This window comes from Cricetulus griseus (genome assembly GCF_003668045.3).
Source record: "Cricetulus griseus strain 17A/GY chromosome 1 unlocalized genomic scaffold, alternate assembly CriGri-PICRH-1.0 chr1_1, whole genome shotgun sequence".
Taxonomy (NCBI): Eukaryota; Metazoa; Chordata; class Mammalia; order Rodentia; family Cricetidae; genus Cricetulus; species Cricetulus griseus.
Genome location: NW_023276807.1, coordinates 213078192 through 213094625, shown reverse-complemented (window position 1 = coordinate 213094625; position 16434 = coordinate 213078192). Strand labels below are relative to the sequence as shown.

At 41.3% G+C, this 16434-nt stretch overlaps 1 protein-coding gene across 1 annotated transcript in view; it reads left to right on the top strand.

The window, feature by feature from the left end:
- Micu2 (mitochondrial calcium uptake 2) overlaps positions 1–16434 on the top strand; it is a 79833-nt gene that overhangs the window by 43188 nt on the left and 20211 nt on the right. The window contains exons 5-6 of the mRNA XM_027390447.1: positions 8856–8903; positions 9587–9669. Coding sequence (XP_027246248.1) covers positions 8856–8903; positions 9587–9669 — 131 coding nt within the window. The remainder of the gene's footprint in view (positions 1–8855; positions 8904–9586; positions 9670–16434) is intronic.

Below are 16434 nucleotides of genomic sequence, written 5' to 3'. Positions count from 1 at the left end.
GAAAAAGGCAGGTGGATCTCTATGAGTTTAAGGCCAGCCTAGTCTACAGAGTGTGTTCCAGGACAGCCAGAGTGCCAGAGCTGTAAAACAGAGAAACCCTGTCTCAAAAAATCAAAACAAGCAAACAAACAAACAAAAAGATAAATGACTAGAACATCGGTAAGTCCTAGAGAAGGAATGAGGGAAAGTAGAGAGTAAGGAGATGAGGCCTGTGTGGAAATAAAGAGATGACAAGGCCTCAAAGAACCCCCAGGAGGACTGTGCAGAGAAGTAGATGAGATGAAGGTCCAAAAAGGCCAGGCAGAGTGACCAGAGGCAAACCATGAGAATGTTTCAAGAGGCTGAAAGAACTTAGGCCAGGCATGCAGGTGCTCCCCTGGAGTCCTGGCCTTTGGAGGGCTGTACCCTGTTGCCTAAGTTTGTCCAAAGATTTTCCTGCACTGAATGAAATGATGATGTGATTTCAGTCCTTAAGTCTGTAACATATCTCTTGATTTACATATATATTGAACCATCCTTGTATCCCTGGAATACAACCAACATGGTCATAATGTTTGTGCTCCTTAATGTGTTCTTAAAGGGTTTTGTGTTTTGTTTTTTGCTTGTTTTTGTTGTTTGTCTTTTGAGACAGGGTTTCTCTGTGTAACAACCCTAGCTGTCCTGGAACTCGCTCTGTATAGACCAGGCTGGCTTTGAACTCACAGAGATCCACCTGCCTCTGCCTCCCGAGTGCCGGGATTAAAGGTGTGGACTATCACCACCCAGCACATTCTTAAATTTAATTTGCAAATTATTGAGAATTTTTGTATGCTTATCAGGAAAATCGGTCTGCCGTGTTCTGTTGCTGCGGTGCTTATGTAGTTCTGGTGTCAGGATTAATACCAGCTTCTCACAATGAGTTTTGCAGTTCTTTACCTTTACACTTCTTGGAGTAGTTTGAAGAGTGTTAGTGTTGTCTCTTCCAGGGTAGGTTTGGTAGAATGAAGGAAGGAATCTGGTCTTGGTGGTGCTGTTGTGAGAACTACTTCAGTATCATTGCTTGTTGTTGATCCTTCTAAACTAATTATATTTTTCTTGATTTAACTTTGGGAGGGGGTACCTGTGTCTGTGAGTTCGCTACTTTTAGTATCTTTGGAATATGGATTTTTAAGGTAGACCTTCAAATGCTCTTTGGATTCCATTGGTTTCTGTTGTGATGTCACTGACTTCATGTATGATTTGATTGATGCAGCCTCCCTCTCTTTTAATTTGACCAGCAGTTTCTCTGTCTTATTTTCCTAAAAACTTACTTCGTTTCATTAAGACTTTGTATTGTTCTTTTAGTGTTCAGCTCATTAACTTCTGCTCTCATATTTCTTGCTATCTACTGCTTTGGGGTTTGTCTTGCTGTTGTTTTTCTATCACTAGATTAGATGCACCTTTAAGTGAGAGCACTGTTTTTCAGTGTATGTGCAGGAGTTTATGCAAGAATTGTTCATGGAGACCTGAAGATAACTTATGATGTCATCCTCAAGAACTCTGTCTACCTCTTTGAGACAGGATTTCTCATTGGCCTGGAGCTCACCAATTAGTCCAGACTAGCCAGCCAACCCAGGAGGTCCTCTTGTCACCTCCTCCTTAGTGCTGCAATTACAGCATGCTCCTCTACCCTGGGTTTTTATGTGTGTGGATAGAAGTTTCTGTCCTGCCTGGTCCCACAGCCGTTTATTATCAAATAAAAACACAGAGGCTTATATTAATTATACACTGTTTGGTCGGTGGCTCTGTCTTCTTATTGGCTAGCTCCCTCTTAATAATTAACCCATTTCTATTAATCTGTGTATCTCCATGTGGTCTTGGCTTACTGGAGAATGCCTAGGCGTCCCTCTCTTCCCAGTAGTTACATGGTGATCTCTCTTATCCTGCCTCCTACCTTTCTCTATCCCTGTTTTCATTTCCTGCCTGGCTAAATCCTTCCTGTTCACTGGCCAAAACAGCTTTCTTCATCAAACAATAGGAGAAACATACATTCACAGCATACAGAAGGACATCTCCTATCATATGTGGTTGCTGGTAGTTGAACCCAGGTCCCTGTGCTTGCAAAGGAGGTGCTTTACTAACTGAACATTCCCAGCCCCACTGGGGCTTCCTAACACAGCAGTCATAGTTAGAAACTCTGCAAATGTCTTACCTGTATCCCAAAGATTCTGATAGTTTTTTTGTTGGTGGTGGTTTTTTTGTTGTTGGTGGTGGTTTTTTTGTTTGGTTGTTTTGATTCAAGGAAGTTGGCGCTTTCCTCCCTGGTTTCTTCAGTGACCCAGTAATTTGTAATCCAGAGTACATTGTGCAGTATAGAAATGCTTGTATAGTTTCAGTAGGTTTCCTCCCTGGTTTCTTCAGTGGCGAAGTGATTTGTTACCTTAGAGTACATTCTACAGTATAGAAATGCTTGTGTAGCTTCAATAGGTTCTTTTGCTGTTGATTTCTACCCTTATTGCACAATCATCTGAAGGAATTATTTTACTTCTTACATATTTGTTAAGACTTGCTTTATGGCCTCTGATATGATCTGTTTTAGAGAAGTGTTCAGAAGAATGTTAGAGTACTCTGTAACTATCTTATTCGTCCATTTGATATGATGCTTGAAATTCAGTAAAGAATCTTCAGCTAATTTGCTCTTGCAGGCAACCAGAGTTCAGTTCCCAGCACCCATCCGTATCTCTAGTTCCAGGGGATCCAGTGACCTTTGCTGACATCTGAGGGTCCCAGGAATGCAAGTGGTACACATGCATTCATATATGTAGACAAAACACTCATACACATAAAATTTTCAAAATACTAGAGTAAGACAAAATACTTTTATAAAATAAAAAGAATAGCCTAAACAGAAAAAAGGGAAACAACAACAAAAGATGAAGTGTCAGAGAGGCTCTTTCTAAGTACTCTGGGACTGGGGTCTGCAGTGGATGCATCAGGGGCACTGTCCATTGAACTCTTACAGACTTGTTATCTTGCTGTGATTCACACTGATGTCAGCCTGGACAGGACAAGGAAGGGGTTAGAAGTCAGCCAGGGCAGTCTTCACTTGGGTAGCTTCTGTTCTTTGAGTATAGGGGCCCCCTGCTGGCCACGGTTATCACTGCAGACTGCGGGCCTGGCAGGTTTTCCATGTCCTGAGACTTAGCTGTTATCCTGAAGAGCCTCATACTGGTAGGCTAAGGGAAGAAAACACAGCACAGACAGACCTGTCCCTTTCACTCTCAAACCCACAAAGTATTAAGCACCCTGCTGGAGGGCTGCAGCTGGGAACAGGTAGTTCCCCATAGCTTCAGAATCCCTAGTCTTTACAACAGCATCCTTGGGGCAAGTAGATGGCTCTTGAGGTTGACCTTCCCACTGACCTCAAGCTTAGGGCTGTCAGACTCCAGTGTTCTCAGTAGATGAGATCTGAGCAGGACTTCTTCCTGTATTCCTCACTGCCCGACCCCAGCCTCCAGCCACAGAGTCCTTGGTTTGTAATTATCCCTTGTGCTCAGGCCCCAAGGTCTTAAACAACAGGTTCCTGGCGAGGTGGCACCCAGGCACAGCCCTCCAAGTTGTGAGGAATGACAGTGTGGAACCTCTTGCCACTGTGGACCACGCTTTCTCACCAAGACTTACACTGGACTGAGGTTTTTGAGAACTGTGGGCCTGTGCTGTGAGCAATATTGCCAGTCCCTTTACTGTGACCACCTGCATTTCCTTCCAGATGGGCTTCTGCTCCCCACCCCACACACTGGAGCTGTACCGCTGGGACTGTGTGTGGCTGAGTCACCCATGGTATCTCCAAGCAGTCCTGTCACTCCTTTGTGGTCTCTGGTGCCATTCCCCTTCTCCCTCTGGAATCCAGCCTGCTGTGCTTGATCCTGGCCCTTCTCTATCACTCACATAAACCAGCTGCTAGCCCACCATTTTTGTCCTGAGTACTTGATGCTTAGAGTGATACAGATCAGTGAGGGGGGGTGAGTTATGAAGCCATGTGGTAAATTTTTGAGAAATGGGGCCATCATGAGAAAATTAAATGAAACCTAGTTAAGAGACCTGGAGATGAGCAGGGGAGCCAAAAGGAGGAAGCTGGGGGTAATGACAAATAGTTGAGGACATGTGAGTTAGTTATCATAGAGAGATGTGAGCATATTTCTTATGGATGAGAGAGAAGAGGGAGGAGGGTTAAGTGTAACAAAATCCTGGAAAGAAGGAAGAGGAGTCTTTGAAAGCCAAAGGGAAAGGCCATCATGATACTGGCTAGCTTTTATTGCAGCAGGAGAAGAAGTGAATCGGTGATGCCCATCCGATATACTGTGTTGGTAGCAAGTCCTGGGGAGCAGCCTGGACAAAACAGAACAGTAGAGAAAGGGGGCAGGGAGAAGTGTCTATGATAGGGAAAGAGGACTGAACTGATAGAGAAACAAAATAATTGTGAGGGGCTTTAAGCAGAGATGTAGTTCATGAAGAATGGAGCCGCTGGTCAGCTGTGTGATCGTCCTACATCTCACATGGAGCAGTAGGGTGCTGCAGTTGAACTAAGTCAGGCTTATGCTGGACAAGTAGAGGACTGTCCTGGAGGAAAGAATATTGACTACTAGAGAAAGTCTGGCTAATTATCCATGACCCTAAACAGGAGAGTAGAAGAGGAAGTTAGATAGGAAGATGGAGAGAAGAAAGTTAAGCCAATAGAAAGCTGCCAGGGGAGTTGGAACGCATACATGGTGGGGAAAGAGTGGCCGGTTTGAAAATTAAACATTTAGGGGTCTTCAAAATAGCACTGGGGGGTAGAACTCCTGGCTAATGTGCGAGGCCCTGCATTTTATTGACAGACCACAAAATAAATACATGTGTACATGCTACTGTACATTTTAGTAAATATTAATCATTAGCTGCTTGTGTCAATTTCTATTCATACCTCAGTATGTCAGGATACAGTAGACAGCACAGAATGTCATTATATTGTTTATACTAAATTACCCCATCATCTTTATATGGTAGTAATCCCTATTACAGCAGTTCTCAACCTGTGGGTTGTGAAAATGTTACAAACCAGATATTTATATTATGATTCATAAATAGCAAAATTACAGTTATAAAGGAGCAACAAAATAATTTTATGTTTGGGGTCACCACAGCATGAGGAACTGTATTAAAGATGCAGCATTAGGAAGGTTGAGAACCACTGCCTCCCAGTTGGATTCCTCCCAGTCACAGCACCAGAATAAACCTATGTGCAATAGAGGTAATAATGTCCTACAGTTTTCATACTGGGAATTTGTAGGAATGTATGTGTTCTGAAATCAGCAGACTTAGTTTCCTGTATTTGTGACCAGGAAGAAGCAGAGAGATAAACCCTGGCACTCATGCTCTCTTCGTTTTCCATTATCTCAGCGGGGATTCCAGAGTCAGGCGAATTAACTAATAATGAAATCTAGTCATCACAGATAGGAAAAAGCTGAGGGAACATTAACAGGAGTTTTGCTTGCTTGTTTTAATTTTCTGTTGAAATCTATATTTCCAAGGAAGAAGGAAAGATTCACCTGTACTTCCCTGTCAGTGTTAGTAAGACTGCATAGAGAACTATTTAAGATACTTCATTCCCCCATATAAGATCTACCAGAATTTATAACATAACCAACAAAAGGGAGAATGTTCTTAAGATGAAATAGAAATAATTCACTGTGCATTAGAAAGAAAAGTAAATTATAAGTTACGATTATTCTGAATTTTTAAACTGAGCTGGATTCTTGATATTACACTTGCCTCAAGGATGTTCTGACCATAAATTACAAGACACATTGCTGTAAGATATAAATATAACCCCATGCAAGAGATAACCCAGCCTCCTTAGGAAATACAGTTCTTAGAATGCTGTTACTTAATAGACCGTGTTTGAGTGTGGTTCCAGCATTAAAATTTTTCTGGAAGTGTAGGAACTGTTTACTTATCACTCCTAGTGGCCCTTAAAGATTCTTTATCAAATCTTTGAAGGTAAGCTTTTAAAAACATTTCCCTGTTTGTACTGAAGAGATGGCTTGGTGGTTGAGAACACCGATTACTCTTCCAGAGGACCCAGATTCAATTGCTGGCACCCACAGGGCGGCCCACAACTGCCTGTAACTCATGTGTATGGTTCACAGACATACGCAGGCCAAACACCAATACACATAAAATGAAATTGTTTTAAATGTCCCTGTTTATTACCATGCAGCTTTGAAACTGCCATTTAGCAGCATTCAGAGTAAGATATAGGCGCTACGCTGTTTTCCTATGGGTGCCTTCAGATGTGGGTCTCTCCAGAAGCACTTTCTGAGGCAGATGTGGGCACTGGGAGACTCTCTGTTGTTCGTAATGCATCTTGAGCGCAAGCTGCTGCTTTTACACTTTCTCAACCATGTTTATTTAAACCTTCTACTTAAGTCAGTGTTTCAGAGAAAGACACTGGAATTTTCCTTTCAAAAATTGTCTATGCTTAAAGGACATGTACCTGTGTTTAGAGAAAAGAGAGGGCTCCTTTGGCACCAAGCCCAGGACAATCTAGAAATGAGGTTCCCCCCCCCCTTTGCTCTACTCCTTTGAAATATAGAAAAACACTATTTTCTACCTTTTTCCAGGCTGCCAAGGGATGAAATGCTTTGATCCTCAGACTAACAGTAGAGCACTTACTTGTGCCAGGAGCAAGACATGACACACACATAGAATTTATACTCCCTTCATGTAAACACTGAATAGTCTTCAGAAGGAAGTACCTGAGGACTGACTATATGTCCTCACTCTGAGAGCACAACTGCTCCAAAATCAAGTAACTAGAGAGCTGGTGATGGACTAGGAAGTCAGCACCCGGCATCTGAGTATTTACCTGTGAGGCTTTGAAGTGGTATGATATGTAGGAATTGTTTCAAAATAATCTAGTGAGGGGTGGGGATTAAAAGACAAAATAAGACTCACAAGTTGATAATTATTAGGTCTAAGTTTTATTATATCATTATCTAATATAATAATATATAACTAAGTATCATTATTCTGTGTATTTTTATGTTTCGTTGGGCTGGTCATGATAAAGTATGTTCAATTGTAACTTGTGCATTTTGCCAGTATACCAAGCTTCTGATCCAAACAGAGTTTTAACTCCTCCAGCAGCCATTCTTGTTAAGTCAAACTTCTGCACTCACCCTTGATCCTCCCGTTGCAGCAACATAAAACCCATCACCACTCCAACAAGAAAGTTTATTTAGTAATCAAATAAGAACTAACCCCAAAGCTACCTCAGTTTGGAGCTCAGACATACCCAGTACCCATTTTTCAAGTCTCCCAGTTAAATATGGGCTCTCAAACTCTGAATACTGTCTTGTGTCAATTTCAGTCCCTTTGTCCATGGCCTCATAGTCCCAGATAAAACTCTCACCTCATCGAGTCCACACACCATCCTCTCCACAGAACAAGTCAGTGATCCAGCATTCTCAGTAGAAATCATGCAGTACCACTCACAGCAGCTGACCTTCAGTCATGAACTGTCCCTGAACCAGTCCCTAGAGCCACACTCCTGCAGCCTGTTCACCAGCTTGGGCCCAAAGCCACTTGCCCTTCTTAGCTGGCTACTGGTTTGTCAACTTGATACAAGCTAGGGTCATTCAGGAAGAAGCAATCTTAATTGAGAAAATGCCTCTATAGGCAAATCTGTAGGGCATTTTCTTTATTGATGATTGGCATGGGAGGACCCAGCTCACAGTGGGTGGTATAAGAAAACAGGCTGAGCAAGCCACAGGGAGCAAGCCAGTAAGCAGCATTTGTCCATGGCTTCTACTTCAGTTCCTGTCTCCAGGTTCCTGTCTCTACTTCCTGCCCTGACTTCCTTATATGTGGGACTAATATATAGAACTGTAAACAAAAATAAACCCTTTCCTTCCCAAGTTGCTTTTGGTCATGGAGTTTTATCACAGCAATAGAAACCTAATTAAGATACCATCCCTCCTTCAATCTCATGGAAATTGCAGGAAAAGCAAGGCATCCCACCCAAACTGCATGTTTGAGAATGAAAAAGAATTGTTTCTCAAAGAGAAAAGAACTTACTGCAATGAAGATTGAATTGTTACATTTTAACTAATACTATTTGGATTATTGTATATCCAAAGCTGTGTTACTATAATTTTAAATTTCCCTCAACCAAGCAAGGTATTACAAATAGGAAAAACTAAGTCTAAATTACTTAGCCTACAGATGAGATGCTACTGGATTCCTATTACTTGCTAAGCAGCATCTGTCAGTGGTGTCTGATGAAGCAGAACCCACAGGTGACTTGCAGGTTTGTGCAACCTCTGTAAGCTGGAGACCCAAGAGCCAGAGATAGGATTCAGTCTCAGCCCATAGTCCTGAAAACCAGGAGAGCCAGAAATGGAAGTCCCAGGCTCAGGGTAGAGGATGAAATGAGACGCCCTAGCAAATATAGAAAGTGGGGAGGCAGGCCTGGGTTCTTGTCTCCTCAGCATCTTGCTGGACAGACTAGCTGATGCCCACACACTAAGAGGTCAGTCTACTATGCTGTGTCTACCAGCTCATAGGCTGAAGAACCTTCATAGATACACCCAGAAAAATGTCCACTCAAACTGGCACATAAGATTCACTGTCACGACCTCCTTGTTGGAGGTAAAACGTGATGAATCATGGTGTCTTTCTTTTTAGACACTGAGGCTGTGTTTCAACTCATGTTATACAGTGATTTCCACTATACCGAAGAGGTAGAATAAAAACGTTGATTTTTTTTTTAATGGAGGTGAAGTTTCAATATTAGTTATTTCCATAGTGCTCATTGAAAATTTATTCCTGATTTGTTCTTCTTTTTTCTCCTTCAGGGGTAATTTCATATACAGAGTATCTTTTCTTACTTACAATCCTCACAAGTAAGTATACTGCTTCTTTTTGCGTCAGTCATGTAGAGTTCTCATCCTTAGCAACAAGGCTTGAAATTAGATGTTTGTGTCTTTATCACCAAAAACATTAGTAACAGGGATGGTGAGAGGTCTCAGTGGGTTAAAGTACTAGCTATATAAACATGACAACCTGAGTCCAGATCCCAAACATTCAGGAAATACAGGCATGAGGTCATGTACCTGTAGTCCCCATACTGGGGGAGTGGAGCTCGCTGGCTAGCTAATCTAGTAAAAGAGCAGAAAAAGCTCCAGATTCAGTGAGAGCAATAAGGTGGAGAGCTATCCACGTCAGCCTCTGCCTTCCACGTGTACACACACCATTCACACACATACACACACATGAACCTTAATCTCTACATCTACAAAATGATAATGTTCAATTACATGTGCTCTTCTACCCCACACACTGTGGCATCCTGAGACAGAACATTTACTGAACCGAAAAATCATTATTAGTGTTGTCTGTAAAAGAGAGAAAAATCATGGTTACCCTTGAGAGAGGGGGGCAGGGAAAGATGAACATCCCTTTCTCTGTCTAGCTCTTGCTTATATAGTTTTTGGTCATTTATTTTAAATTTGAAAGTTTTTCTAGCTACAAATACTTAGCATTTTGCCAACATCTAAATAACTGTTCATTGATCCCTTCCTTGCAGAACCTCACACTGGGTTCCATGTTGCTTTTAAAATGCTGGATGCAGATGGCAATGAGATGATTGAAAGAAAGGAGTTCGTCAAGGTGAGCAAATGCTTGCATTAGGGTTATCATAACACCTGGTGTTGGTGCAGTAATTGTACATTTCCTAAAATTAAAACAGTGTTCATTGTTTGCACATGAAATATCAAACCGTTTGCATGCGCAGACTAGTTTCTCATGGCTCCGCAGTTCAGAGCACTTGAAGCCCTTGCAGAGGACCTGGTTCCCACTCCCAGCACCCACATGGCAGTTTATGACCTGTAACTCCAGTTCCAGATATGATGCCCACTTCTGACCTCTGCAGGCACCAGACACACACATGGTACACAAATATACTTGCAGGTAAAACACTCATATATATAAAATAAAAATAAATTTTAAAAAACTTTCTGAAATACAATCTTGGGAAAGCTGACAAGTAACTAAAGCATAGGATTCTAAAAGGAGAAATGGACTTTGAGCATCTGTATTTTCAGGACTTCAATACATAGTTATGCAGTAAAAAGGGCTTCATAGACCATATGTGCCTTAAAGAATACGTGTTAAAGATGTATTTTCAAGTATTCTCATATCAAAAACAAATGGTAGAAATGTAAGCCTTCATGAAGAATAATATGCCAAAAATATGCATTAGTGCAAATTTTTAGGAACTGGGTACAGCTAATGTTTGAAAAGCTATAAATACAGCTAAGTGTTCAATAATATTTTTTCTGAGGACATAGTTCTAAACCTACAAACAGTGAATTCCACTCTATTTCCTAAAAGCTTGTGCTGATATGAAAGAAATACCTCAGTGAAAACTTTGGGTGTGCTCTGTAGTTAAATGCAGAGCGGGGAAATGTGTGGAATACATAGTACAAACTTAGTAGATTGTGGACATCATTGATAAACCAATAAGGATATGTGAATGACAAATTATGTGTGTACATAAATGACTGATTTGTGGCAGTTTTTGGTTGGTTGGTTGGTTGGTTGGTTGGTTGGTTGGTTGGTTGGTTGGTTGGTTGGTTGGGTCTGAGGTTTTAGGTTTTGGTGGGTTTTTGTTGTTTGTTTGTTTTTCCAAGATAGGGTGTCTATATATGGCTCTGGCTGTCCTATACTCACTCTGTAGACCAAGCTGGTATTAAAGGTGTGGGCCACTATTCCCAGCTGTGGATGTGTAAAACAAATAGCACTCTCTTTAATATATATATATACATGCATATGTATGTATATGTGTGTATATAATGCTCATAGAAATAATATGATGCTCATGTTGAAATCCAGAATTGCCATCTGCTTTCAAAGTTAAATGCATGCTTAGCATTTAACTTGAGAATTTTATTCCTAGATTTGTAGTCAAAGAAAAGAAAATATATTGGTGGGTATGGTAACAAAAGACTGTAATCCCAATATTTGGGAATTTTAGAAGGATTGCTGTGAGTTCTAGGCCAATTAAGGTTATAGTGTGATTTCTAAGCCTGCCTGGACTACAGAGAGAGACACTGTCTCCAAAACATAAAATAGCTGGCAACTGAATCTCTGTAAGGTGAAGGTCAGTCTAGTCTATATACCAAATTCCAAGCCAGCCAAGGCTACATAGTGAGACCTTGTCTCAATAAATGTATAAAGATAGAAAACATCTGTTCACAGAGGACCTGAATATGAATATGCATAGCAGCCTTAGTCATAATAAACCCAATCTGGTGACAGCCAAAATGTTTGTCAAAAGTGACTAGATAAATAAATGTAATTTATGCAATAGAATTCTACTCAGCAGCAAAAAGGAACAAAGTATTAAGTAATCAACAGTATGGATGAGCTCAAATGAAAGAAAAAGTACAAATTGTATGGTTCTGTGTATATACAGTTCTTCATGTCTGTACTCAAAGCAGACCCTTGGTTATCTGCAGCCAGAAAGGGGGTAAGGATCGATTACCTACAAGAGGAAAGGGAGAGAGAAGAAATGCTGAAAATACTTCAAGTCTTCATCACTGGTGGTTATGTGGCTATGTGAAGTGTATTTTGTTCTATATAAATTGCACCTAGTAAAATTTTTTGACACAGTTCCGTAACATTGCTTTGAAACTGGTTTGTTTTGTATAAGAAACTATTGCAAAGCCTTGAAACAGAGGAAGAGCAGAAAGGCCTAAATAGAGAATGAACAGTAAACCAGTGGAACCCCTCAAAAAGTAGGCTGGCCATTGCCTAACATCTTTAGGAGTGATCCGGAATTGATGTGTTCACATGAGGAAAGGAGGTAGATGATATGGAATCTGAGTAGGCTGTCGTGTGGCAGTGGATCCTCGGGGTTAAAGTGCAGGCACCATTTTCTGAAGTGACCAGGAGTGGTAATTCTGTTCATTTTAAAAGTTTGTTGGGGGGTCACTTTTTAGAAATGAAGGCACTAGGCTAGGAAGGTGGCTTGGTGGCTGAGAATACTTGGTACACGTGAGAGCCTGGATTCAAATCACCAGCGCCCACAAGTGGCCATGCACATCTGTAGCACCAGTGTTGGAGACTTGCTGGCCAGCCAGGCTAACAGAAACCAGTGAGTTTCAGATTCAGTGAGAGACTAGGACATAGAGTGATAGAAAAGGACATCCATCATGGTCCTCTGGCCTCTGCACAAGTACACACACATACCTACAAATATACATGCATATACCACACACCCATGCCACAATAAACCAACACATGGTTAGGTTAAATGTCTGATCAAAAACGAAGCCTCTTTAGTTGGATAGACTAATCTAAATTCCTAGTTATTTTTCTTGCCTAGATATAGATGTAATGTATGTGATCTCTGCAGTTCCCAGTGTCATTTTCTTTGAAGTGCAGCAAGCAGCACTCAGGAGGCTAAGGCAGAAGGATCACGAAGTCCACACCAGCACAGGCTATATGGCAAGACTCTTTCCAGAAAAAAAAAAAAAAAAAAAAAGTTTTACAATAAAGTGCAGCAAATATATAAAAGTACTTGGCAAAGCAGTCTAAAGAAAGACTCCTCATAGATTTTTATGATTTTTTTTCCAACCGTTACATTTCTACCCTTAGTAACTAGGAGCAGATTTATCAGCAGTGTGCATTTATCACACCTCGGAAGCCTTATAGAAATAGTTCTCCTCAGTCTCTTCCCAGATATGGAAGTAGTTGGATTGCCAAGAGCAATAAGCAGAGTCCCGGTGGATCCTGAAAGCCCAAGAGAAAGGCAAGCAAATCTTGGAAAGGACGGAGTAGCAGAGGGAATGTTCGGCACAAAACTTTCTAAAGTGGAGACATCTGAGGTTTTGTAGGTCCAAAGGAATTATTACAGAAACATTTCAAAAGAGAGGTAAATGGACTGGATAGATAATGCAGCACTTGAGAGCATTTTTTGCTCTTGTGGGGGACCCAGGTTCAGCTCCCAGCACCTAATTACAGCTTACAACCAACTGTAACTTCAGTTCCAAAGAATCCTATGCCCTCTTCTGAAATTCACAGGCACTAGGCACACATGGTACACATACATACAGACAGAAGACAGACAAAACATTCATACACATAATAAAATCATTTTAAACATCTTTTGAGGGGAGGATTTTTTGATATAGTGTTTCTCTGTGTAGCTTTGTAGACCAGGTTGGCCTCAAACTCACAGAGATCAACCTGCCTCTGCCTCTCGAGTGCTGGGATTAAAGGCGTGAGCCACCACTGCCTGGCTTAAAATTTTTAAAGAGAAGTAAAGACTAAAGAATAAGTAGGAAATGCAAAATCGTTATCAATAAGTTGAGGGGATTATTTTGAGATTTGTTTATTTGTGTGTGTATGTATACATATGCACATACATGTGTATATATGGACCACACACAGGCCATGGGACATGTGTCATAGGACAGCTTACAGGAGTCAATTCTCTCTTTCCACAGTGGATCTGTAGTTCAAACTCAGGTCATCAAGCTTGCCTTCGATACTCTGAGCCATCTCACCAGCACCCCTTTTGAGATATATATTTAAAAAGGAACTTAAATGTGCTTGCCCACATAGAACCTGAAATACCAGTGCTGTGGTTTATAAGACACCATTGCTGTCTAACTACTTCATCTACCTTAGAGGTAGATGCTGGGTAGATTTATGACTGTCATTTGGGTAGAGAATAGTGTGTATGAAAAGCTCCCAAAGTATAGAATTGATTCTCTCAGGATAATCAAGCTGTTAGAATTTGCACATGTGTAATTTCTCCAAGAGGAAGTCGTGGATAAACTTTGTGTGGTTTTATTCCTGGAAGTCATGAGGTATATGTGTTTGTAGAATTGGAGTTAGAGGTGATTTCCTTTTTGTTTGTTTGTTTGTTTGTTTAGTTGGTTGGTTTTTGTTTGTTGTTTTGTTTTCTCGAGACAGGGTTTCTCTGTGTAGCCTTGCCTGTCCTGGAACTCGCTCTGTAGACCAGGCTGTCTTTGAATTCAGAGATCTGCCTGCCTCTGCCGCCTAAGTGCTGGATTAACGGCGTGCACCACCACTGCCCAGCTTAATTTTCTCAGATACACTGAACAAGACCCCTGCAGGTATCACCATCACAATTCCAAAGCTCAGGGTTATGTTGCACATCAGTAATGTTTGGGAGTAACATGAGACAAAATCACAAAGCCAGTAGTCAGGCATGGAAGCTTGTCTGAAGTCTTGTCAGCCACAGAAGATTGTAAGTACTCAAGATGAGACAGTGACGATTAATGGCAGACTACCAAGGTTGCTCTCTGACCTCCACATGCACACGTACCACACATAAGAAAGAAAACAGAAAATAACTATCAGGACACATCACTGATGGTTTGAAGGTTACGGATATAAAGCCAGCCTTGGATGCCTATACTATAGAAATGGAACTTGATAGCCAAGGGGATTGATGCATGTGTCAGTTTTTAAAGAAAGTATTTCAAGGAAGAAAACTACATTTATATTAATTATTTTAAGTATTTCACTTCCATGGTCCTTATTTTAATAAACCTAAGTATATAGTACCTTTTATATATACATACATACATATTCATATTCTTGTAAAAGCCAAATGTGGTGGTGCAGTGATACGATACATTTCTGTAATGTCTTGTGAAAGTGTCCTGGCATGCAAATTGCCTCAGTTTGTAACTTCGATGCTTGTGAGTGTTGTGCTTTATCAACATCTAGATGGAAACGCTATGTCAGGAAGCATGGCACTTCTTCAGCCTGAGACCTGGCAAAAAAGTCGCCATCTCCATGAGTTGCTCTCTGTCAGGTGTGATAAACAGTGTGGACAGTGATCAAAGCCAGTAATAGCTGATCCATGTAATCTTCACCTTGATAGATGGTGCATCTGCTTGTGGGCCGAGTGCCAGGGTTTTAAGCAGCTTCTCTAGACAACAGTAGATTGATGACCAGTCTGTTTGCCCGGGAAACGGCTCCTTAGGTGGTCCTTTCCTTCTGAGCCGCTTCCAAACTGGTGGAAAGGACTGTGCTTAGCATAGGAGTGTTAGGATACACGTGCTAGAGTTGCTGCTAAACATGTACAAGCCTTTGGGAGAATTTATCCTCCTTAGTTTTGTAATGATTCTCCCATTCCCAAATGTAAACTGTTGTGGAAGCAAAGAGAAATAAAATTGACTCTGCCTAATTCATTTTCAGCCTGAAATTGAAAGTGTTGATCAACAGAGATTCAGAAATCCATTCAACAACACATCCTCGGTCATTCAGAATTTGTATCTAGCAAATGTGCACCTTGAGGGTCTTCCACCGCTTATTTACTCTAATTCTACCTACCTGTTTCTATGGCATGGCACCCCTGTGCCCAAATCCTTGTTCTTCCCTTTGCTTGGATGTCCTTACCACACTCCTTCAGGCACCATCAATCATACAGAAGGTGGCACTAGTGTCATCAAGGAGAACCACCTAGAGGAAGACTCCCACACCCCCAGCAGTTTCTCTCCCAGCACCTGCAATTGCTCTACTTGTCTGTGCTCTTTGGGGATTGCAAGGGAGCGTCCTGTCCCACACTGCTGTCTCCCCAGCACCTCCAGCAGTGCTGTTCTCTTAGAGCAGGCATATACAGCTTGTTACATGAGCCAGGTCCTATGCTACCATGTCAGAGAGTGCCTTAGGGGAAGAGACAGAACTTGTGGCCCAAGTTCATGCTCTCAAATGGAAACGTCAGTACAAAGCTGAAACAAGCACTTTAATCTTTTTAAAAGTTGAATTTAGTCATACACACACACACACACACACACACACACACACACACACACAAACACACACACACTCACACTCGACAGTCAAATGACAACTTGTGAGAGCTGGTTCCCTCTTTTCCCAATGTGGATCTTGGGAATTGAACTCAGGTTCTCAGGCTTGGCAGCAAGCATTTTTACCCTCTGAGTTCTCTCCCGGCCACAAGCACTACAATCTTAAGTGTTCAGAGGCTATCAGAACTCTTCCTGAGTCCAAACTGAAGTGTTTAGGTAAAGCTTGACATGATAAGTTTTATCTAGCACAAAATCCATCAGGACAGGTCCTTGCTATTCTGAGTTTCACACTGTGTTATAATAAGCCTCCTAAGAAATTCTTAGTTCAATTAACAAATCACAATTTTTGGGTTAGTTTGTTTTGTAACTTTTTGAAGAAACACTATATATTTCATAATAAAAGAACAAGTTTTAAACTTTCTAGAAAATTTATAATTAGCCATTTTATTGATTACATTCACTGGCTACTCTTGCAGAGGACCCAAGTCAATTCTCAGAATCCACTGCAGCTCACAACTGTCTGCATTTCTAGTTTTAGGGCATCCAACGCCCTCTTCTGGTCTCTGCAAGTGGCAGCAAT